Raw genomic sequence first — 25,841 nt, 5'->3', positions numbered from 1 at the left:
CCATGGACTCAGACTTGGAGGTGCTGATTCTCATCCCAGTCGCTTCACATTCGGCTGCAAACCAATCCAGTGAGAGCTGAAGATCTTGGCCAGATGAAGCCATCAGGACCACATCATCTGCAAAAAGCAGGAACCTAATCCTGCAGTCACCAAACCCGATCCCCTTAACGCCTTGACTGCGCCTCGAAATTCTGTCCATAAAAGTTATGGACTTGAATCCTGGAAGTCAGAATGAAAGTCTGATGTTCTTACGACGGAGCAATTAAGGGTTTCTTCACAACACGTAACAATAAATAAAAATGAAGATAGATTTGAGATGTTTCAGATGTGAACCAGTACATATGTATATCATATAAAGGTGCTAATCTATGGCATTATTAACAATTGGAAATACAAATATGTAATACTTCAATATTTCATATGAATGAGTCTAAAATTGTATGATGTATATGTATATATATATATATATATATATATATATATATATATATATATACACACACACACACATAAAATGTTTATTGCATGTAAAATATGTCTTGTACTGTTTACTCCCACCTTTTTACTCAAATTGTTCTGTCCATTTTTTAATAAAAGTACACAATATCGCATATTAATGCATCTACTTGACTGAAAAAAACACTAATAAAAAATATCTAATCTATAAATGCAGAATGATATTAAACAGATTGTTAGACAAACAACAATGTTACACATGTTATATGTGCTGATGTTGTTAGAAAGTCAAAATGAAAGTCTGGACAGTTTATTTCAAATCCTGCAGTTTCATTTGCTGCTGCTGTTCTCACCAGCACACTTGTGTTTCTTACACTGGTACTTAGAAGACAATCTTTCACCACACACACTGCAACTCAACACTTTCTCTCCTGGGTGTCTTCTCATGTGTGCTACAAGGCTTGATCGGTCACAAAAGCTTCTGTTGCAGATTGAACAGGAATGTGATTTTTCACCAGTGTGTGTTCTCATGTGTACTTTCAAATGTTTACTTTGAACAAAATCTTTACCACATTCTGAGCAAGAAAAGGGTTTTTCACCAGTGTGTGTTCTCATGTGTACTTTCAAACTCGGACTTTCTGTAAAACCTTTACCACAGGTAGAACAGGTAAAAGGTTTTTCACCAGTGTGTCTTCTCATGTGTACTTGCAAATTGATTCTTTGTACAAAACATGTACCACAGATTGAACAGACATAAGGTTTTTCTCCGGTGTGTGTTCTCATGTGTATTTTCAAATTGTGACTTTCTACAAAACCTTTGCCACATTTTGAACAGATAAAAGGTTTTTCTCCGGTGTGTCTTCTCATGTGTCTTTTCAGATTACGACGGTATTGAAAGGTTTTGTGACAGTGAGAACATGTGAAGTGTGTGTTGTCAGTGTGACATGTCTTATCATCTTTAGAGTCTTCATCATCAGAGTCAGGAGAGTGTGACGTTGTGTCCTCACTATCTGATAGTGGAGCTAAGAGCTTGTCTGCTTGTGATCCTCCACAGTGGTCTCCATCAGCTTCTGTTGTCATGTGTTGTGTTGAGCTGCTGCTTGGAGGCTCCCCCCCTCCCCTCTCCTCACTTTCACCTTTCACCTCATCATCTTCACTCTTCACAGGGACACCAGTCACTGGGAACTCCTCCAACCATTTAGGCTGACTGATGCCCTCTTCCTCCTCTTCCTCTTTAATGTGCGGCGGCTCTTGGTCCTCTTCTTCCTCTTTAAAGTGAGGGGTCAGTGGGTCCGTCTCTTCCTCTTTAATGTGAGGGTTCAGTGGGTTCTCTTGCTCCTTAAAGTGAGGGGTCAGTGGATCATCCTCTTCCTTTTTGATGTGTAAGATCAGTGGGTCCTCCGCTTGACCTTCAATGTGAAGGGTCAGTTTAACATTATGGGTCTGTGGCTTCTCGTCTTCCTCTTTAATGTGGGGGGGCTGTGGCTCCTCTCCTCCCTCTTTGATGTGTTGGGACTGTGGTACCCCTTCTTCCTTGTGTATGTGGGGGGACTGTGGTTCCTCCTCCTGCTCATGAGGTAGATGTTCTTCATTGAGGTCTGCGGGGCAGGACAAAACAAACATTCTTCAGAAAAGTCCAGCTTTGCTCATTCACATGAGACATTGTCCTGCACCAACATATGATCTCACAATCTCATCAGTTTCCCCTCACAGCAGTCAGGGTACTTCCAGCTGACACATGAAGAAGACCTTGCTTTCATTTAGATAATGTCACCACAGTTAAACTGGGAAGAAGTAATCAGATTACTGACTACTCCTTCAAAAGATCACTTGTCTACCTTATTAATAATAGTAATATTGAATTAATTTAGTGTGTTTCTAGACACTCAAATTGCGTTAGAGTGAGAACTGAGAAGACATCAGTCATGCAGTCCACACATTCAATGTGGTAAGCTACATCTAATTATTATAATAATATTAACTAGATGAAGCAATTGCTGAAAGAATTGTGTGTGAATCCTCCAATGCTGAAGTTGAACTGAAAGGTTGACAGAATGTAGTATGAATGTAAGAATAGTTTGAATGTTGAAGAGTTTGAACTTCGGGAAAACCGGGATTTTTTTAAGTTCTTAAACCAACATGCTTTTTTGTCCTGACTCAGAGGAATGTTTTGACAGTGGAACGGTTGAAATGGGTTGAACAATGTGAAAGGAGTCATCGCACTAAAGAAGGTTGGAAATAAGGTTAGAAAAAAACGTAAATTCCTGTAAATTTGTTGAATGTGGAAAACTGGTTGTTTGAATTTCCAGGATGAATTGAATGTGTTGAAGGTAGAATGGTTTGAAACATGTGGGAATTGTGGAAATTTGAAACATGGATAATTCATTTTGAATGGGGAAATGTCCCTAAAAACCGTGAATTCCAGAAAATCCAGGAATTTCTTTTAATAAGTGTTGAAAGGGAGCACACAATTCCTGAACACACTGAATATTTTGAAGTTGGAACGGTTTGAATCAGATGAAAAATGTGGGAGTTGTGGAACTTTTATTTTATTCCTTTCAATGGGGATTTCATGGAAATTTTGGAGAATTTCGGGGAAAGCGGGAATTTTTTGGGACATGCTAAAAAATGTGAATGTTCTGAATGAGTTGAAATGGTTGGTGTTGGAATTTTTCAAATCGGTTTAGAAATGTTGAAGTCGTAACATTTTTAATTGAGAAATGGTTTTATGGAATTCCTTTAATTTCGGGAACACTGGAAATGTTTCCAATTCAAAAACAGCTTTGTTTTCTGTCCTGATTAAAAGGATTGATTTGACGGTGGAACGGTTAAGGTGGGTTGAAAAATGTAATTTCAATTTCCAGAATTAGTGGAATATGTTGAATTGTTTGAATCGGTTGAAAAATGTGTAAATGGTGGCATTTTGAAAAAAAGCTCATTCATTTTAGAGAGGACCTCCCATTGGCTCCATTGCAAGTGGACTTTTATTTACATTTATGAGTAAGAATTAGGGCTGGGCGATATATGTAATATACTCCATATATCGAGACAACCGTAATATGTCAAGTATGTAAGGCTGGGCGATACGACTAAAAAATGTATCACGATATAACTGTTTCATATCAGTCGATATTGATAATTATTGATATAAAAAAAACCAACTATTTTAAATAAAGACCAGGAGAAAAAAGGCTGAAATTAAATACTTTTATTTTAAATTTAACCTTTAACCTTTCAAACGAGGTCAGCATTATAAATGAAAATACTGGTCGATGTGCAAAATATTGACATTAAATAAATGCTTAATCTAACAAAATGTGCAAAGTATTGTAATTAAGAAATTAGTAGTGTACAATTCAGGCTTTGAAGCCATATTGGTAACGATATATGCAAATAAATAACAGTCAAATTAAGCAAGCAGAAACAAACATGTCTTACAGAATATTGTAAACATCGGAATAAACTTGCGTCTGAACATCTGTGACAAAACAAACCTTTTACCCTCTTCAGTCATTTATGGAATAATCAAACCAACTTCAGCATATAAAAAAAATAACTCAAGCAACTACTCAACCATCGCTTCACTTTTTATTTACAATTTCCTCTCGTGCTGCCGTACTCATATTCCCATTTCGTTTCACTCCTCGTGGTCAGCTAGACGTTGTTGCTTTTTTTTATTTCCTGTTAGCATTTCCCAGAATGCCTTGCGGTTCAGGCTCAGCCGTGATAGGTCGAGAAGCCAAAGCCCTTCCTCTGCCTACACCTCCCAAAGTGCCGTGCGGTTCCAGCTGGGCCTTACTTCCTATTTTTTTTCTAACAGAACTCAGTGAAATTATCGAACGTTCTATCGACCCCATTTTCTAATGATATTGATCACATGTCTATCGCGATATATATTGTTATTGTTTTATCGCCCAGCCCGCAAAGTATGTGGCAAAAGTGTTGCTACAAAAAGTAGCAGCACCGCTAATGTGTAGCATCATTTGAAAAGTCACCCGCTAAAGAATGAGGAGTCCTTGAAACTCTGCATGTCAACATCTCAGTTTGGTGCCACACCCACAAAATGCCCAAGCAACCATTTCCACATCAACCCCATATTAAAAAATTGGTCAACAACAGAAGGAGATAACGTCCGTAGGAACCTACCACATAGTGAAGGACATACACTATTTGATTTCCTATTATGCAGCACATTTTTATTTGACACTTATTGAAATAGCTTGTGTGACATCATGCACAAAAGTGCACTTTATTTGTTTTAAACTATTGTAGTGGCCTTCTGTACACAAAGTGCACTGTAATTTAGTGTTGTTTTGATATTTCATCTTAGTGACATCATGCACAAAAGTGCACTAATAGCTTGTTTTGAAATGTCTCTGACAATCTTGCACTTTCTGTTTGGAAATGACATGAATGTTTTGTGCCACTGTTTAATAACTGTTTAATAAATACACTTTTGCTAATTTGACTTAGCTGTTGTTTCCCTCTCTGCATGAAAGTTTAAAAGTAGCATATATGAATGCAGTATGAAGAAGATTGTTTGAATGTAGACACACAGAATCATCATACTGCTGTGATTATATGCATCAAGTGTTCATTCAAGGCTAAGGCTAAATATCCACATATATATGCTGTATCGTGATGTGGACTAAAAATATTGAGATATTATTAAAAGGCCATATTGCCCAGCCCAGTTAGAATGGGATTTTTTGTGTGTAAATATATCAACCGTTGTGTCTTTCACAATGATTGTGAAAAATAGAAAAAATCCCCCAAAAAGTGTGGTTCCCCTCTATATTCAAATGATTATATTCAAGACTTGAAGTGTATGAGCATGAAGTGATGAAGCCTACTTGGATGAGAGGACAAAGGTCTTGTAAGACAAAGTGAAGAGTCCAGTTGTGATGGATTGAATGCCCTGAGAATAAAATGTTGTGCTTACTTGGACTGTGATGAAGCTGTGAGGACTCAGGTGGTTTGTCTTCATGCTCTTCAGTCTTCACAGAGACAACAGTCAGTGGAAACTTGCTGACATCAGCCTCCTCCTGCCCTAGAAGACACTCTCCTTCCTGACTCATCCACACTTCCTCCTCTTCCTCTTTCATGTGGGGGGGCTGTGGATCCTCTTCCTCCTTTTTTATGTGAGGGAGCTGCTGGACGTCTGTTGGGTAAATAAGTAAATAAGATCAAGAGGGAATAGAAATAGTTTTGAACTGACACTGTTAACACAATTACATTATTTGTGTTCTTTCCTGTGTTGTGTTAAAAGTGTGTAGTAAAACAACCAATAAAAACACAGGAAATACCTCCTTTTTTCCTAAAATTAATTCAAAAGTGGTACAGTGAGTACAAAAACAGACTTGGAAATTTGATGCGGGGCAATTTGAAAAGTTTTTATAAGTACGAGGCAGCATTGATTGAAGCATTCTTAACTTCACTGATGTAAAGTGGGTAAATATTGTTTTGTGTATACGGTCTATGACACCTAAACTTTATCTGTAAACTTAACCATATTATTTTAATGCCATAGTTATTACTATAACTAAAATATCCTGGAAATTCAAAAAATCTAATTCCAAAATCACTGCAAAAACATTCATGGTATGTTTTTGTGATCATGCAAAATATTTTTTGGTGGTCATTTTGTTGGCTGGGCCAAAAGGAACTTTCACAAAAACATGTTTTACTATGTGCTGTTTTATGGAGTATCTCCATCAACAATTCCTCTTTAGGAATAGGAGACCATCTACGACACGCTGAAGGAAAGTCAGTCACCTTTATGTTCTTTTAATAATTCAAGTTTTGACTACTTTAGTTATTGAAAATAATTGTTTACGTTCACTTATTGATACTTGTAAGTCAGATTTAGGAAGTGAAATTATAACTTTGATTAGATTTGTTTACAGTATAAAATGTATTTAGTGAGTGTGTGAGTTTTATGTAAACATGTTGATACAGGTTTACTTCTTGGGGACTGGAACACTGATATGTCCTGAAAGGATGCACCCATTTTTAAAACCTTCACTAAGCTGTGCCACCAACATTGTCTCACTTAGCTCATTAAGCACACTACCAGGGTGAGTGAGTCCTTTTAATCCTTCATAGACCTCCTTGTTACTTCTGACCAGTCTCAGATCACCACGAGTGGAACAACTGTGTGCGGCTTAAGTGATCATTCCATCATTTTCTGTACCCATGAAGAACAGAACCGAGGCTAACGGCCACAAAACAAGAGAAGCTAGAATCCTCAAGACCTAGACTAGCAAGGCTTTCAATGAGAAACTGCCGAAATAAGACTTGCCTCGGTACTTGCAAGTACACAGGTCTTTGGGTCAATTCCTAACCTCAGAAAAGTAGATAACTTCACACTCAAAGTGGGTGACAATATTATAACAAACAAAAATGAGATTACCTATCTTGGTTGCATCGTAGAGACTAATCTCTCCAGTGAAAAAATGACTACTAAGGTGGTCAAAGAATAAACCAATGAATTCTGTTCTTACTAGTGTTGTCCCGATACCAATATTATAGTACCGGGACCTATACCAAAATGTATTTTGATACTTTTCAACACTTCTCTAAATAAATGGGACCACAAAAAAGTACATTATTGGCTTCATTTTAACAAAAAATCTTCGGGTACATTAAACATATGATTCTTATTGAAAGTTTTTCCTAAATAAAATAGTAAACATACTAGACAACTCACCCCAATAGTGATGAAGTGCTTCGAGAGGATAGTCATGTCACACATCAAGAAGACCATCCCAGACACACTGGACCCTCTACAGCAGGGGTCACCAACCTTTTTGAAACCAAGAGCTACTTCTTGGGTACTGATCAATGCGAAGGGCTTCCAGTTTGATACATACTTAAATAAATTGCCAGAAATAGCCAATTTGCTCAAATTACCTTTAATAAACAAATCTATATATATAAAAAATTGATATTTCTGTCTGTCATTTTGTCGTAAATGTTTTTTCTTTTTACGGAAGTTTTTTTTGTAGAGAATAAATGATGAAAAAAAACACTTAATTGAACAGTTTAAAAGAGGAGAAAACACGAAAAAAATTAAAATACAATTTTTAAAAACAGTTTATCTTTAAAATTCCAAATTCAACCGAAAAAAATGAAGAGAAAAACTAGCTAATTTGAATCTTTTTGAAACAATTTAAAAAAATAATTTATGGAACACCATTAGTCATTTTTCCTGATTAATATTAATTTTTGAATGTTGATGACATGTTTTGAATAGGTTAAAATCCAATCTGCACTTTGTTAGAATATATAATAAATTGGACCAAGCGATATTTCTAACAAAGACAAATCATTATTTCTTCTAGATTTTCCATAACAAAAATTTTAAAAGTAATTCAAAATACTTTGAAATAAGATTTAAATTTGATTCTACAGATTTTGTACATTTGCCAGAATAATTTCTCTGAATTTTAATCATAATAAGTTTGAAGAAATATTTCACTAATATACTTTGTCTCCAAAGACATGCACCTGGGGATAGGTTGATTGGCAACACTAAATTGGCCCTAGTGTGTGAATGTGAGTGTGAATGTTGTCTGTCTCTCTGTGTTGGCCCTGCGATAAGGTGGCGACTTGTCCAGGGTGTACCCTGCCTTCCGCCCGATTGTAGCTGAGATAGGCGCCAGCGCCCCCTGCGACCCCGAAAGGGAATAAGCGGTAGAAAATGGATGGATGGATACTTTGTCGAAAAAACAGAAGCTAAAATGAAGAATTATATTAAAATGTATTTATTATTACTTACAATAAAAAAAAAAATACTTGAACATTGATTTAAATTGACAGGAAAGAAGAGGAAGGAATTTAAAAGGTAAAAAGGTGAATGTGTTTAACAATCCTAAAATCAATTTTAAGGTTGTATATTTTCTCAAAAAATTGTCTTTCTGAAAGTTATAAGAAGCAAAGTAAAAAAAATTAATAAATGTATTTAAACAAGTGAATACCAAGTCTTTAAAATATTGTCTTGGATTTTCAAATTCTATTTGAGTTTTGTCTCTCTTAGAATTAAAAAGGTCGAGCAAAGCGAGACCAGCTTGCTAGTAAATGAATACAATTTAAAGAATAGAGGCAGCTCACTGGTAAGTGCTGCTATTTGAGCTATTTTTAGAACAGGCCAGCGGGCGACTCATCTGGTCCTAACAGGCGACCGGTGCCCGTGAGCACCGCGTTGGTGACCCCTGCTCTACAGTTTGTCTACCGGCAGAATCGGTCCAGTGAGGTTGCAGTCAACCCCGTCATCCACACCACCCTCACCCACGTAGAGGGCAAGGACACCTATGCCAGGCTATTATTCATCGACTACAGCTCTGCTTTAACACGGTCATCCCACAAAAACTCACTGCTAAACTCCTCATTGTTGGTCTGACACCAACTCTCTGTGACTGGGTCTTGAACTTTCTCACAAACCGGCCCCAGTCAGTCAGATTCGGCAACCAGACATCAGGCACAAAGGTTCTAGGCACAGGGACCACCCCCCCCCCCCCATATCTAATATCTACCCATATCAAATATCTACCCAAATGGCCACTTTGTTGCTGCCAAAAATGTATTTTAAATAATAGTTTGATATTGACACATCTCATCTCTGCTTATTTTACTAGAATACTCTAATGAGCATTATATATATATATATATATATATATATGTATATATATATATATATATATAAATCAAGTACCTACTGAGATAGGGTGAGAAGCTCTGCCATCCGGGAGGAACTCAAAGTAAAGCCGCTGCTCCTCCACATGGAGAGGAGCCAGATGAGGTGGTTCGGGCATCTGGTCAGGATGCCACCCGAACGCCTCCCGAGGGAGGTGTTTAGGGCACGTCCAACCGGTACGAGGCCACGGGGAAGACCCAGGACACGTTGGGAAGACTATGTCTCCCGGCTGGCCTGGGAACGCCTCGGGATCCCCCGGGAAGAGCTAGACGAAGTGGCTGGGGAGAGGGAAGTCTGGGCTTCCCTGCTTAGGCTGCTGCCCCCGCGACCCGATCTCGGATAAGCGGAAGAAGATGGATGGATGGAAGTACCTACTGTACTGTATACTTGTAGAAATACCCTTTACAAAGCTAAAATATACCGAAACAACCACTCTGCTGCTGCCAAAATTTGATTTCAAGTAATATTTTGATACTGAAAAATCTCATCTCTGCATAGTTTACTAGTATACCCTTATGATAAAATAAGTGGGTTGTTCTTGTATAGCGCTTTTCTACCTTCAAGGTACTCAAAGCGCTTTGACACTATTTCCACATTTACCCATTCACACACTGATGGAGGGAGCTGCCATGCAAGGCGCCAAACCAGCACCCATCAGGAGCAAGGGTGAAGTGTCTTGCTCAGGACACAACGGACGTGACGAAGATGGTACTAGGTGGGGATTGAACCAGGGACCCCCGGGTTGCGCACGGCCACTCTCCCACTACGCCACGCAGTCCCTATGAGCATTATGAGCATTACATCTATCAAAATCAAGTACCTACTGTACTGTTTACTTGTTGAAATACCCTTTTTAGAGCTAAAAACTACCCAATTTGCTACTTTACTGCGACCAATAATTGATTCCATATGATATTAACAATAATAACAAAATTTTCAGAATAATTGTATATGAGTTCAGCGCCCCCCGCGACCCCAAAAGGGAATAAGCGGTAGGAAATGGATGGATGGAAGTTATAAAAAAAACGTTGTATTCCATTGAGTTCAGGTCCCCTGCGAGAAGACCAAAGCTGTCTGTCATCTTATCAAACAAAAGGCTTGTAAAACTCCACTGTCTGCAATGGGATGCAACATGGAGGTGTCGGTTTCTTTGATCTATTGACAGCCACAGGAAGACCTTTTCCTGACCTGAGATCTACAAAGTAGACCATTTCTTTAAACTGTTTACGACCGAGTGCAAAAGCTGCTTACGACCCCCCCCCCCCCCCCACCCCTTTAAAAACAGCTGCAGCTATGTAATCAGAAAAGGCCCAAATAAAAGAGGAAGCGTGGAACTCCCTCGTCAGAGCGTGGTGGGAAACTGTACGAAGTTGCAGCCCAGACGTTTCTCCTCATGCGCTAAATTGAATCCTGTCTGTTTGATTTCTTTGCTTCTTGTCTTGTCAAATAGATGTCATCGGTGTTTGAACCTGACAAGAATGTCAAACCATTTCTCTAAAACACAATATTATACATTCTGAAAATGTAAACGATAGCAAGAATATACCTACACATTTCAGAAAATTTCGCTCGCAAACACTTTGTTTGGAAGATGTTTACTGCCTTTTTTTTGCCCTTTGAGACACTTGTGATTTAGGGCTGTATAAATAACATTGATTGATTGATACTGAACAAAAATGCTAAATAGCTAAATAAAACTGTCACTGAACATCTTAGTGTGATGTCATTCTGTGACAGACAAATGGTACACAGTTTCCACATGGTGAGGACATTGATGGTCTGACTCACTGTTCTACGGATTACCTCAACTTCTGCCTAGACGTGACCTGCCCTGCTAAGACTGTTCAGAGCTACCCTAATGACAAACCCTGGGTAACACAGGAGGTTCAAGCTGTCCTCAACAAGAAGAAAGCTGCCTTCAGGAGTGGAGACAGGGAGGCAATGAGAGCAGCACAGCGGGAGGTGAAAGGACACGTAAAGAAGGCTAAGGACAGCTACAGGAAGAAGCTGGAGCAGAACAACATGAGGGAGGTCTGGGAAGGTGTGAAAACCATCACAGGCCACAAGACAAAGACCAGAGCAGTAGGGGGGACAATAGAGAGGGCCAATGAGATGAAGAACTTCTTCAACCGGTTTAACCAGTACTGTTCTCCCCACCCCCCACTCCTCATTGCATCCACTCCCCTTTCTTCTCCCCCCCAGCCATTGTTGCAACAACCTCCTCCTCCTCCTCCTCCACCACCTCTACGCAAACATTAGTCATCTCTGTGGACCAGGTCAGAGGTCAACTGAGGAAGCGGCATCATAGTTTCTGGTGCGCACATGATACATATCTCAAAAAAATTGTACCTATGTCCCTTTAGGAGCTCTGTAATTTTTTAAATGATCAGCATGTCATCTTTTATGTGAAATTGTTATTCAAATAAAGATTGCAAAAAGGAAAACTATAGTAGTGACAACATGCAGGAACATAACTGACGTAAAACAAATAAAATGGAAGTGACCTTGTCTCTGCACACGCGTGCATTGATCATGTCTTCTTGAACCGATCGAGCAGGGATTATAAAACTGTGGTACGTGTACCACTAGTGGTACGCGGGTATCACCTAATGGTACGCCAAATATTATTTCATTTTTTATGTACATTGTTTTATTTTCCAACATGCAAACACTGTGTTACTATTCAAACTGTGTGTACTGTTACAGTAACTAAAATATTAAATATACTTGTTAAATAATGTGTCTTCCTTGTTTTTAATGAATAATTAAGGCCTACTATGCTACTATATTTTAATGCTGTTCATGATGGTGGTACTTGGAAATCCAAGTATTTTCTGAGTTGGTACTTGGTGAAAAAGGTTTGACAACTACTGATGTAGTGAAGTTGTAAACTAAATTGGCAGCCATCATTTTGTTGTACCCAAACGACGTCTGCTCATACATCGCGCTTCCAACGAGATCCCGTTCTTTCCCCCGAGTTAGAAAGTTCCAGAACTGTTCACGTTATACCATCTCATCTCATTGTGGAACATGTGAATGTTTGAAGTGGAACTAAATGTGATCTCTGAAAGGGGTACACATTATTTCCAAAGCAGGGCCCCCATCCACATATACAATACTACTACATATCTGATGAAAAATAACATTATTTTTGTTTTGTTAATTATAAGTGTGCCAAATCACCTATATTTTAACATTATCTAATGGAAATGACTGCTGTCTGATAATCACATTAATAACAAAATAACAATCATGTGTCTGAGTACACCTATTGATAAATTATTAATCAAACACGTCATGTTCATGATGAAATATAAAGTTAGTAAAGATGTGAGAGTAAGAAGTAAACAAACCTGTTCTGTGTAACACAACTTGAGGTTTTTGATGTGGTCGCTCCTTCTCCTCTTTAGTTGGACAAAGTTCCTCCTCGTACTCTGCTATGGTTCTTTCGCACATTTTCACACAATCACAACACTTTACACTAACACTTGATCTTAACTAAGCGATGTGTTGATCAAATCCGCGTCTCTTTGTTAGCGGCTAACAAGCTAAGCTAACTAGCATGCTAAGCTAACTAGCGCGCTCAAACAACGAGCAATCTAAGCGGGCCTAATAATGTCCAAAGTTGAGTGAGACGAGTGGAGTTGATGCTGACACGGAGGATGAATAAAGTGTAGTTAGTAGATGTGCCGAGGCTTAGAAGCGTGTGTGGAGTAAAGGAGGACTTTGCTGCGAGGAACATATCCTCCACGCATGCGTCACTTAGGGGCGGGGCCAACGAGTCATCGTGATGGGCAAGTCATGAACGATTCATTCTAAATGCATGTTTTCATGGTGTCTACACAAAAAATCACGGCCACCAATGATCCATCCATCCCTTTATCGACTGTGTGTCCCTTTAGGGATGGCGGGGTGTGCTGGAGCCTATCTCAGCTGCATTCAGGCGGAAGGCGGCGTACACCCTGGACAGGCCGCCACCTCATCGCAGGGCCAACACAGATAGACAGACAAGTATATCAACTGTATTTGACTTTAAATCTGATAAATATCATTCAACAACAACACAATTTGCAGACTGTAATTACTGGTTCGCTGGTTTTACTGGTGTAAATTATTATTGTCTATTGTGAGCGAACTGTGGTGCTGAATTTCCCCAGGGATCAAGAAACTACTTTCTATTCTATTCTAAAATTCTGCATCCGAGAGATCACAACCATTGCAGCCATGCGTCCAAAACGTAAGGACAAGCAAAAGTAAAGTGTCTGTTATTTTACAATGTAATAATGTATTTAAGAAGAAAGGCCGCCTGTTAACAGCAGAGTGTCGGTGAGGCACACACTCTCAGGAATGCATGGGGGAAAGGTTGGAGACAAGCGGGAAACTCTTAGTTATAGGCCATAAGGTGAACCAGGAAAAAGTGGCTAGAAAGTGATTTTCGTTCCTACGTCTGGGCACTACTCTTTTTTTGCCTACACAATGCCATTGTGGACATTTGGTTAAACGTTCTCCGCAAAATATCCTGGCAGTTTTTTTAAGAGCCATAAATGTATAAAAATAGGAATGACAAAAAAACGAAAATCTTATGCAGCTGTTTTTTCTTGTAAATATATTTACATTCATTCTGGAAACAGACTCTCTCTAACAAATTGACATTAATGCATATACCTAACATTTGATACAGGTATTTTAGCATTGGTATACTTTATTTGAATTTAAACCATGAAACATATAAAACATATGAAAAAAAACGCTTCAAACTAAGTGAATAGCAACCTGTACAATTGAACATACACATGGTACATTTTGCTTAACAATAATGTTTTATACATCAAAATTTACAGCAGATACTTTGTTGTAAGAGGAAGTAAAGAAATAAAATAAAATAAAGAACACTTTGGCCCAAAATGGCTGACAACAATCAAAATATCGAATAATGACAAAAAATGGAAATACAACAAAAACTGCATTAGCGTTTAGAATCTGTACACAATATGGTATAAAACAATGTTTACATGAACAAAACAATGTGACAGCAGGTCTTGGGTATTTTTTTATATATTTGTTTTTATTATTTTGTCTTAACTTAGCACATTGTTAAAGCCATATCTCAAGAATTATTTGATGGATTTTCCTCAAATTTGGCACAAACTCAAACTATGATTATTATATATGTTAAGGTCAAGTGCACTGTAACCTCACATTCTATTTTTAAAGCATTTCACTTAAGTAACTAAAAAAAAAGAAATAGTAAAATACTCTGAGGGATTTTTCTCAAATGGGGCAAAACTCAAATTTTTATTCGAGAACTAACTAAATAAGTGTGAATTTGCGTAATCTGAACGAGGGAGACATTTTTCATCTCTTAGCTTTCACTATCATCAGAACCTCCGGCCTTTAGATGCAAAATACATAATGTCTCGACAAACAGATATCACTTTGGAGCGACAGCTGAGCAGCGCTGTTTGAAGTTGTGTACTCTTTTCAAAGATATGGAACTCTTTTCGAAGAAAATCTTTTGAAGACAAGAACAAAGTCACAGGCCAGCATGAAGTAAAGGTATGTAATATATGGCCATATAACAGTGTGTGCACACAAAGACAGCAACAAAAAATCCAATGCATTGGTGGTTAATATTCAATGTTATTGAACCCGATAGTGGGTATTTTCCAGGAGATGTTGTGCATGATTGCAACCCGTTTGTGGGTATATTTCATATACAAGGTGATGTTTTATAATTCCTTGTCCAAGCCCGTTCGTGGGTGAGGTTTTGGTTTGAACAAATGCAAATGAATAATTGCGGTTTTGATGTTTGGTGTTTTGAGTGACATTAACAAGGTTTCCATTTATTTGATCTGATTTAGAATTGTGGGTTGTGCATAATCATGGATCCTGGGAAAGGAAAATACAATGCTTTGGAAATGCATGATCATGTGTTAATGGAGTCAAAAGTAACGCATTCAATGTGTGATACAATTAAAGGTCAAATGGAACCCTCACAGGCTGAACTGTCAGAAATTATTGAAAATCAGTCACAACCTGCAGAGATGGAAAAACAGGTGGACACAGATCATACTTACCAACACTCCTGGATTTTCCGGGAGACTCCCGAAATTCAGCGCCTCTCCCGAAAACCTCCTGGGACAATTTTCTCCCCAAATTCAGGCGGAGCTGGAGGCCACGCCCCCTCCAGCTCCATGCGGACCTGAGTGACATGTATAAAGAGCGTGTCTGCCCAATGATGTTATAACTGTAAAATGATTGAGGGCGAGTTATTGGTTTCTTATGTGGGTTTATTGTTAGGCAGTTTCATTAACGTCCTCCCAGCGCGGTAAAACAACATACAACAACAGCAGTCCGTTTTCGTCTACCGTAAAGCAGTTGGTCTGCCAAACAGCATTTTTGTGAAACTCTTAAACAGGACAATACTGCCATCTATTGCACTTGCATATGGTTAGAAAAAGGATGTACGATTCAACCCTTAACTCAACAATGAGTAGATGAGTGTTGTGTGTGTGTAAATGTGTAAATAAATGAACACTGAAATTCAAGTATGTATTTTATATATGTATATATATATATATATATATATATATATATATATATATATATATATATGTGGTGTTTTGTGTTGTGGTTTGCGCAGCCCTTTGAGACACTAGTGATTTAGGGATATATAAATAAACATTGATTGATTGATTGATTGATTGATTGATTGATATATATGAAATACTTGACTTGGTAAATCTATGAATCTAGCGGTAAATATACTCCTTCCCTCTTAACCACGCCCCGCCCCGACGATGCCCCCCACCCCCACCCCCCACCTCCCGAAATCGGAGGTCCCAAGGTTGGCAAGTATGACACAGATCAAACATCTGATGTAAAAAAAAAAACGCACAGTGAAAATGACACCAAAAGCCCTAATGCACAGAATTGAAACACTTGAGAAGGAGAGAAGATCTAAATTAAACAAGGCAAGCAACATGCAGAAACATATCATGGAAATGATGGAAAATGGAGAGGACCTAATGGACGTGCAATCTGCTTTCACCAAATATCTCAATGTTATAAAGGAAACCGCAAGTGCACACACATCCCTCCTACCAATTCTACCAACAGAGGACCAAATCAATCACGACATATGGTACAAAGCCAAATTAATCAATCTACATGAATTCATTGAGCATGTTAACACCTGGATAAAAACACCAACCCTGGAAAATATGGAGGATTTCGAAAACGAAATTAATCCAAATGACAGCATTAGTAATATAAGTCACAAATCACATGGGAGTCCCACACGGTCTGGTTCTAGTAATTCTAGAACCTCCTCAGTTCGCAGACAGGCAGAGGCCGACAGGGCTGCCCTCGCTGCCTTGGAAGAGGAGGAGGAAAAGATAAAAAAGAAATTGGAAGAAGAGTCACTACAGATTAAAAGGAAATTGGAAGAGGAGGAAAAGATAAAAAAGAAATTGGAAGAGGAGAGGGAAAGAATCCGAAAGAAAAAGGAAATGATGGACCTGCATGCTCAAGTGGCAGCTGCTGATGCAAAATTAGCAGTTTTAAAAGCTTCCAGCCTTCATGCTTCCTCACACACAGCATCTGATGGCATGAGCTCCTACTTAAAAAGAACCGAGGAACCAGCAGTCACTCTCAACCCCCAGGCTCAAGACTATCAACCCCTCACACAGCAGCAGTCAAGCCAAGCTTTACCAACACAGTCCATCCACCATCCATCTGAGCAACTACAAATATCAATCAATCAATGTCAATCAATGTTTATTTGTATAGCCCTGTGGAGATCCTCGTCCTGGATCCTCCATTCCCTCCCCGGAAACACCACGCCTGGTTCAGTGGTTACACACTTTTTATTTGTTTACAAGTTATTTTTGTGCTCATTGTCTCTTTCAGCTTTTCAGCTCTCAATGACATGCGTTTCTCCTGATCTCCTTCGTCTGGCTCTCACTCCTCAATCGCCAGCCCCTCTCATGGTTTCCAACGCTGCTGATAAAGGAAACAGGTGATTAGATAACTCGTCCCAGCTGAGGTATCCGCTCACCTGATTGTATTTAATATTCATACTCTATACCTTCTTTCTCTCATTTTCTATCTGTTTTCACCTTCATTCTCTCCTTTTCTCCCCATTTTTACTTTTATTCTCAACTTTTCTCTCAATCTTTGTCAATCCAATCCAATCCAATCCACTTTATTTATATAGCACATTTAAACAACAAGAACGTTTCCAACGTGCTGCACAGCCATGTTATAAACAATATTAAAAAACAATTTTATGTTCCACCAATGACTGAATAAAAACACAAAATAAATAAATATAAAACCAATATAAAAACAATATGAAAATAAATATGATTAAAAACTATTTTAAAGGGTAAAAGCAATTAAAACAATAAAATAGAAATCAAAGTGTATAAAAAAACACAGAGGACAACAGAGGACAGAGGACCACACAACTCACATAGTTTTAAAAGCCAAAGAATAAAAGTGGGTCTTAAGACGAGACTTAAAACACTCCACTGTGGAAGCAGTTTGAACATGGAGGGGCAGAGTGTTCCAGAGCTTAGGGCCGACCACAGAAAAGGCCCTGTCTCCCCTGGTCTTAAGTCTGGTCTTGGGCACCATGAGCTGGAACTGGCTCTCGGACCTCAGAGCGCGCGCAGGAGTGTAAATTTGGATGAGGTCCGAGATATATTGAGGTGCCAGTCCATGTAAAGATTTAAAAACAAACAGCAATGTTTTAAAATCAATTCTAAAATGAACAGGGAGCCAGTGCAATCTCAGAAGAATTGGGGTTATATGCTGGCGTTTCCTGGCCCCTGTTAAAAGTCCTGCTGCCGCGTTCTGGACTAACTGCAACCGGGAGAGAGCGCTTTGGCTAATGCCAGCATAAGTGCATTGCAGTAGTCCAGGCCACTTCAAATAAAAGCATGCACGACTTGTTCAAAAAGGTTAAAAGATAAAAAAGGTTTAACCTTTACTAAAAGACGAAGGTGATAAAAAGACGATTTTAAAACGCCATTGACTTGTGTGTGAGGTTTAAAATGGCTGTCTATAGTGACGCCAAGGCTGGTGACTTTGGGACGCACATCATTTTGCAATGGTCCCAAGTCAGTGAGGGCCGGACCAAAAACTAAAATTTCCGTTTTTCCCTCATTCATTATTAAAAAATTCTGGGCTAACCAAGCCTTGACGTGGCATAGACAGTTAAGGAGGGGTGTCAGGGGGCCGTGGCCTTTTGAAATCGGCATATAAATTTGGCAGTCATCTGCATAAAAGTGATAAAACACTCCATGTTTCCTAAAAATATCTCCAAGAGGAAGGAGATAAAGAGCGAACAGGATGGGGCCTAAAATGGATTCCTGGGGGACACCACAGTAAAGCGGGGCAGAAGAAGAGGTGGCGTCCCCCAGCCTGACAGAGAAGGACCTCTCTGACAGGTAGGATCTGAATCAATGTAACGCAGTCCCCCTGACAGCCACACAGTCTCTCAGGCCCTCTAAAAGAATTGCGTGGTCGACTGTGTCAAAGGCAGCTGTAAGATCTAAAAGCACTAAAATGGCAGAGCTGCCAGAATCAGACATTAAAAGCAAATCTTTAAAAACCTTTAAAAGTGCAGATTCAGTACTACGCAAAGCTTTGTATCCAGACTGAAATGGATCTAAAGTGCTATTTTCATCTAAAAAAGGCTGCAGTTGTGCCAGAACACATTTCTCCAAATTTTTTGACACAAAAGGTAATTTGGAAATGGGCCGATAATTTGACAAACTTGTCTGATCAAGACCTGTTTTTTTAATCAAAGGCTCAACAACAGCTCTTTTACAAAAGGAGGGGACACAGCCAGAAATCAAACTGCTGTTGATGATGTCCCTAACAGATGAGTCAATAGTGTCCCAGATTTCTTTAAAAAAGCAAGGGGGGACTGAGTCTGTGGGACATGACGAGGGTTTTAGCTTGCCGACTATTCCTGTAAGCTCAGGCATGGACACAGGCTCAAAGTGACAGAACACAGTCGAGCACTGAGTGGCCACATTAAAACTTAATGGAAAACGAGAAAGATTTGCCAGAATAGAAGCAACCTTATCATTAAAAAAGGAGAGAAATTTTTCACAAGTTTCACTTGTCAACTCCAGTGAAGTGGCTGGATTTGGTTTAAGAACATTACTAATAGTATTAAAAAGAACACGTGGCTTACTGATGCTATTTAAAATGAAGTCTGACAAATATTTTGTTTTCTCAGCTTTAACCACACTTTGATAATTTCGACAGTTTTCTTTTAAAATTTGATAGGAGACTTCCAAGTGATCCCCTTTCCACTTGCGCTCCGCCCTTCGCCACTCAAACCGAGCTGTGCGTGTGCTTTCATTGAGCCAAGGTTCCTGTTTTGGTTTGGGACGCATAGCTCTGAGGGGCGCTATACTATCCAGAATCTTAGAACATGTCGAAAGAAAAGAGTACATCAATTGTTCAGTGTCTGCAGGGTGTGATATACTCTGCATTGACTCAGTAAACAAAGAAGAAAAGGCGGCTGCAGTGTCAGACCTAATAACACGCGCATGACGCACGGCAAGCGGCTTTACATCAGGTTTAAAACTTAAATTAAACATAACAGGACTGTGATTTTTTGATTGATTGATTGATTGATTGATTGATACTTTTATTAGTAGATTGCACAGTTCAGTACATATTCTGTACAATTGACCACTAAATGGTAACACCTCAATAAGTTTTTCAACTTGTTTAAGTCGGGGTCCACGTTAATCAATTCATGGTACAAATATATACTATCAGCATAATACAGTCATCACACAGGTTAATCATCATAGTATATACATTGAATTATTTACATTATTTACAATCCGGGGGGAGGGATGAGGAGCTTTGGTTGATATCAGTACTTCAGTCATCAACAGAGAAATGGACATTGAAACAGTGTAGGTCTTACAGTAGGATATGTACAGCCAGCAGTGAACATAGTGAGTTCAGATAGCATAAGAACAAGTATATAGATTAGAAGAACATTTGATTATTTACATTAGGTTATTTATAATCCGGGGACATGGGATGTGAATGGAGGAGGGTATTAGTAAAGGGTTGAAGTTGCCTGGAGGTGTTGTTTTAGAGCGGTTTTGAAGGAATATAGAGATGCACTTACTTTTACACCTGTTGGGAGTGTATTCCACATTGATGTGGCATAGAAAGAGAATGAGTTAAGACCTTTGTTAGATTGGAATCTGGGTTTAACGTGGTTTGTGGAGCTCCCCTGGTGTTGTGGTTATGGCGGTCATTTAAGTTAAGGAAGTAGTTGGACATGTACTTCGGTATCAGGGAAGTGTAGCGGATTTTATAAACTAGGCTCAGTGCAAGTTGTTTTACTTTGTCCTCCACCCTGAGCCAGCCCACTTTGGAGAAGTGGGTTGGAGTGAGGTGTGATCTGGGGTGGAGGTCTAAAAGTAACCGGACTAGCTTGTTCTGGGATGTCCGGAGTCTAGATTTGAGAGTTTTAGAGATGCTGGAGTACCAGGAGGTGCAAGCGTAATCAAAAAAGGGTTGAAGGAGGGTTCCCGCTAGAATCTTCAAGGTGCTTTTGTTGACCAGAGAGGAGATTCTGTAGAGGAATCTCGTTCTTTGGTTGACCTTTTTGATGACCTTGGTTGCCATTTTATCACAGGAATGATTAGCCTCTAGAATGGAACCTAGGTAGGTGATCTCATCTTTCCTGGTGATAACAATGTCACCCACTTTTGTTGGCATGTGTCGTTCTTTGTGGTTACCCGTAGGAAGAACTATGTCGAGCTGCATGAATAAGTTGGCTTAATTAAGTGTTCAGCAGGACAGCAATTGTACGTACGCACTGCATGAGAGGGTGGTAGTATCTGACTCTTCGATGTGCACACCCTGGTGGTGTGTTTGAGAATTACAACAACAAAACTGTCATTTTACCAAATGATATACATACTTCCCTTTTAGTTAACCGTCTTTAAAAAAAACAAAATAACTTACAGTAAGTGAAATGAATATCCATATGTAACTGAGATCAAATCTCTTAACTGTGTAGGGTGAGTACAAACAATTCACCATCTGTATGGAATATCCAAACAAATCATAGAACAGCTAGAAAAATACTATCTCAAAATAAATCACAGGTGCATTTTTCTTTTCTTACTGCACATACTTTGGATTGGGTCTGCAAACTCGACCTGCACGTGTTGTGTAAGCTGTGTCAGTCTGCGTCGTGAATCTGGGTCGAATTGGTGATGTACTTTCCGTTTGCCTAATCACTGTCTTTTCTCTCAGTGGTGTGGGAGGGACCAAGTCCACCATGGTATGTCTACCATCCTGAGAGTCTGCTTCGTCGTTCTGGAACGGTTTTGGTGGTTGTTCATGAACCGGGACGATGTGGCGACGATTCCTCCTGTATCTTCTCCCATCGGACTGGATGATGTAGGAACGTGGCTCTTCGCACGACTTTTCCACTATTCCAAGTCGGTCATGTCCAGCAGGAGTCTGCATACGGGTCACTTGCCCTTCTGCCAAGGGAGTCAGTGGGCGACTTGACTTGTCGTAGTGACGTTTCACCGTAGTTCTCTTGTCGACTAGTCGAGCGTGTACTAGTGTTGAGTCTTTTGCTGTTGGCTATAGTAGTCTGGTACACACTGGGATAGCTGCACACGTTTGTCTTGACATTAAACGTTCGGCAGGGGAACCAAAGTCTGCATCTCTGGGAATGTTTCTGAGGTTAAGGAGGTTTAGGAAGACATCAGTTTTGTCCCGGTGGGATTTCTCCATCAGTTGCTTTGCACTCCTGACAACTCTTTCCTCAAGTCCATTCGACTGGGGAAACTCTGGACTGCTGGTGGTGTGGATGAAGTCCCGCTCCTCAGCAAATTTCCTGAATTGCTCACACTTGTACTTTCTTGCATTGTCAGATAGCAGTGTGTGTGGTGTACCGTGCACTGAAAAACGTCTTTTCATTTTGGAAATTACAACTGTCGCTGTGATGTTTTGTAGAAGGTCAATTTCAAACCATCCAGAATAGGAATCCACTGTCATCTGGTAGTGTTGTCCACGCCATTCAAAAATGTCTGTAGCAACTGTGGACCACGGAAGGTCTGGAACTGGATGAAGATGAAGTGGTTCTTTTTGCTGATGTGGTTTTGTGCTGCTGCACACTGTGCAAAAAAGTAGTTCTTTAGTGATGTCTCGTGACATTGATGGCCAAAAGATGATGCCTCTTGCTCTGCGTTTGGTCGCTTCAATGCCTGGGTGACCTTTGTGTACAATCTTAATGTACTCTTTTTGTAGTGACGTTGGAATGACTGCTTTCTGCCCTTTCATGACAATTCCATCTTCCACAGTGAGTTTGTCTCTGTAGGGGAAGAAAACTTCAATGGCAGGCTGCAGCTGAGTCTTTCTGGCAGGCCATCTACGCTGGATAACTACACTGAGTCTGCATTACTTCAACCTCCTCCATGTGCTTCTTGAGCTCTTCCAGGCGGGCTGTAGAAATGTAGCTCACCGACATGACGTCGAAAGAACTACTATCAGATGGGCTCTCACTGTCTGTTGCATTAGGGGCTCTTGAAAGAGTGTCAGCCAAGTACATGTGCTTTCTTTTTTGTAGATTAGGCTTATGTCATAGTTTTGCAAGCGTAGCAGCATCCGCTGAAGACGGGCCGGGGCATTGTGAATTGGTTTCTTCAAGATAGTCCCCAACGGTTGGTGGTCAGTTTCTACTGTGGTGGCCTTGCCATACACATAGTCTCTGAACTTGGTGCATGCAAACACAAGAGCTAGTAGCTCCTTCTCAATTTGAGCGTATTGAGTTTCTGTTTCTGTAAGGGCGCGGGATGCAAAGGCTACTGGCCTTCCATTTTACATGAGGCAGCTCCTAGTCCAAAGCATGACGCCTCACAGGTCAGCCTGACTGGCTCTTTGACATCTTAGTAGGCCAATACTGATGGAAAGGAGAGACATGCTTTCAGGCGGTCGAAAGCATCTTGGTGTTGCTGGAACCAGCACCATGCGGTCTCTTTGTGAGTCAGCTTCCTCAGTGGCGTTGCGATGTCACTGAGGTTTGGAATGTGCTTGCCAAGATAGTTAACCATTCCCAGGAAACGTTGAAGTGAAGTGACATCTGTGGGGACTGGCATGTCTGTGATAGCAGCAGTTTTGGAGGGGTCAACTTTCAAACCTTTACTTCTGAAGATATGACCAACGTAGTTTACTTGGTCAAGTCGAAATTTGCATTTCTGCGGGTTGAGTTTGAGGTTTATTTGAGGACTTCTTGTCCAGGCGCATCTGCCAGAATGAATTTTTTGCATCTAGTACTGAAAACATTTGTGCTGCTACCTCCTCCACACTTCTCATGGGGTGGTGGGGCCGTTTTAGTGCTTCATTTAAAGGCCTACTGAAAGCCACTACTACCCACCATGCAGTCTGATAGTTTATATATCAATGATGAAATATTAACATTGCAACACATGCCAATACGGCCTTTTTGGTTTAATAAATTGCAATTTAAAATTTCCCGGGAGTTTCGTCTTCGAAACGTTGTGTAATGATGACGTGTACGCAAGACGTCACAGGTTTATAGGAAGTATGAGCGCTGCACACACACACAGCTAAAAGTCGTCTGCTTTAACGGCATAATTACACAGTATTTTGGAGATCTGTGTTGCTGAATCTTTTGCAATTTGTTCAATTAATATTGGAGAAGTCACAGTAGAAAGATGGAGTTGGGAAGCTTTAGCTTTTAGCCACACAAACACACGGTGATTCCTTGTTTAAAATTCCTGGAGCTGAAACTTTCCTATGGATCAGAGCGCGGTCAAGAGAACATGGATCCCGACCATATGTCAACCAGCAGGTTTCGGTGAGAAAATTGTGGTTAAAAAGTCAGTTCTTACCGGAGAAAAGCTGAGCTTGTGCCATCCATAGCTGCCGTCAACTCCCCTGAGACACTGCGCGTCAAGACAGTCGTGGAGACACACTTCCGACTATCAGGTACTATTTAACTCACTAAAACACTAGCAACACAATAGAAAGATAAGGGATTTCCTAGAATTAGCCTAGTAAATATGTCAAAAAACTTCGGAATCCGTCCCAATGCAATCACGTTTTTTTTTTAAAACTTTTTTAAAATTATTTTTTTCTAGTCCGTCGCTATCAATATCCCCAAACACGAATCTTTCATCCTCGCTCAAATTAATGGGAAAATTGTTGTTTTCTCGGTCCGGATAGCACTTTTTGTTGGAGGCTCCCATTAAAAACAATGTGAATATGTGAGGAGCCATCAAACATGTGACGTCATCGTCTGCGACTTCCAGCATTTCTCTTAGCACCGAAAGTTGCGAAATTTATCGTGGATGATCACTACTAAATCCTTTCAGCAAAAATATGGCAATATTGCGAAATGATCAAGTATGACACATAGAATGGCCCTGCTGTCCCCGTTTAAATAAGAAAATCTCATTTCAGTAGGCCTTTAAATCTTTGGGGTTGATGCACAATCTGATTTCTGATTTGCCTTTCTTGTGCCCAGCGACCATGGATGACACCCAAGCTGTTGGTTCGGTGACTGAAGTAATAACGTCTATGCTTTCCATGCGTTTAAGTTCAGCTTTCACACAGTCTTGCATCGCTACTGGGATGCGGTGGGCCGGCCTAACAACTGGCGGCACATTGGGGTCCACTGTCATTGTGTAAACAACTGGTAGTTCTCCGAGCTCTTCACTGAAAATATCTTGGTATTGTGTGAGGATCCGTGCACTGAACTCTCCAGTGTTCTCTGTGGTGACATGGTGCACATCGGGACTCAACTCGACTAGCCCCGTACGCAGGCATGCACGGAAGCCCAACAGTGATGTCACATTCTATCCACTGTGAAAAATGGCAGTAAGTGGCGCTGTCCCTTTAAAAAGCATGTCAGCGTAGCTTCACCTTGTGTCTCCATTTTGGCTCCTCCGTAAGCCACCAAATTTGTGCTTCTGTGTTGTTTGGCGAGTTTCACGCCGCTGTTTACTCTATTGAAAGTCTTCAGTGACATTACATTGCATTTAGCACCTGTATCCACTTTCATTTTGGTTGGCATGTCGTTTATGCACACTGTGACAAATCCTTCATCTTGGTCTCTTTGTTGTGGATTTACAGAGTCAATGCAATTTTCTGTTTCCAAGCCATCCACGTAGAATGTGTCATTTTCACTTTGGCTGTGTTGATCCACTGTCACATCATGCACAGACTGTCTATAGCACTTGTTTGTGGTAAACTTGGACTGACTCTGTGGCTTTGACTTGCAGCATTTTTTGTACAGATTTTGTTTCTTGCAGCTGTTTTCATGTTGTAATTCTCGAACACACCACCAGGGTGTGCACATCGAGGAGTCAGTTACTACCACCCTCTCATGCAGTGCGTATGTACAATTACTGTCCTGCTGAAGTCTTAATTAAAGCCAACTTATTCATGCAGCTCAGCACAGTTCTTCCTACGGGTAACCACAAACAACAACAAAACAGTCATTTCACCAAATGATCTACACTGTCCATTTTAAATTTTCAAAACAAAGACATACAACTTATTTTCGTAAAAATATTCAAATATTTAACAATGTATTGAAACAACAGTAGCATAAGGAAAGAAAAAAAGAAACAAAATAAATATTACACTTATGATA

At 39.9% G+C, this 25,841-nt stretch overlaps 2 protein-coding genes across 3 annotated transcripts in view; both read right to left on the bottom strand.

The window, feature by feature from the left end:
• Positions 1 to 493: 493 nt before the first annotated feature.
• Positions 494 to 12,945, bottom strand: LOC133546512 (zinc finger protein 33B-like). Of its 2 annotated transcripts, XM_061892286.1 has the most exons (3): positions 12,505 to 12,945; positions 5,399 to 5,617; positions 494 to 2,054 (listed from the first exon to the last, which is right to left on the bottom strand). In XM_061892286.1, the coding sequence occupies exons 1-3, from the start codon at positions 12,605 to 12,607 to the stop codon at positions 787 to 789; spliced, it is 1,590 nt and encodes a 529-aa protein (XP_061748270.1). In that variant the 5' UTR covers positions 12,608 to 12,945; the 3' UTR covers positions 494 to 786. The 2 variants fall into 2 exon arrangements, with proteins under 2 accessions (XP_061748270.1, XP_061748271.1); XM_061892287.1 differs by lacking the exon at positions 5,399 to 5,617 and having other exon boundaries at positions 12,505 to 12,944.
• A 4,125-nt stretch (positions 12,946 to 17,070) lies between these two features.
• The window catches only part of LOC133546510 (oocyte zinc finger protein XlCOF22-like), a 42,136-nt gene continuing 33,365 nt past the window's right edge, over positions 17,071 to 25,841 (bottom strand). The window contains exon 3 of the mRNA XM_061892283.1: positions 17,071 to 17,155. Coding sequence (XP_061748267.1) covers positions 17,121 to 17,155 — 35 coding nt within the window. The 3' untranslated portion in view covers positions 17,071 to 17,120. The remainder of the gene's footprint in view (positions 17,156 to 25,841) is intronic.

The sequence above is a fragment of the Nerophis ophidion genome, unplaced genomic scaffold (assembly GCF_033978795.1).
Source record: "Nerophis ophidion isolate RoL-2023_Sa unplaced genomic scaffold, RoL_Noph_v1.0 HiC_scaffold_30, whole genome shotgun sequence".
Classification (NCBI taxonomy): Eukaryota; Metazoa; Chordata; class Actinopteri; order Syngnathiformes; family Syngnathidae; genus Nerophis; species Nerophis ophidion.
The sequence above is the reverse complement of the archived record's forward strand: the minus strand, read 5'-3'. Positions and strand labels throughout refer to the sequence as shown.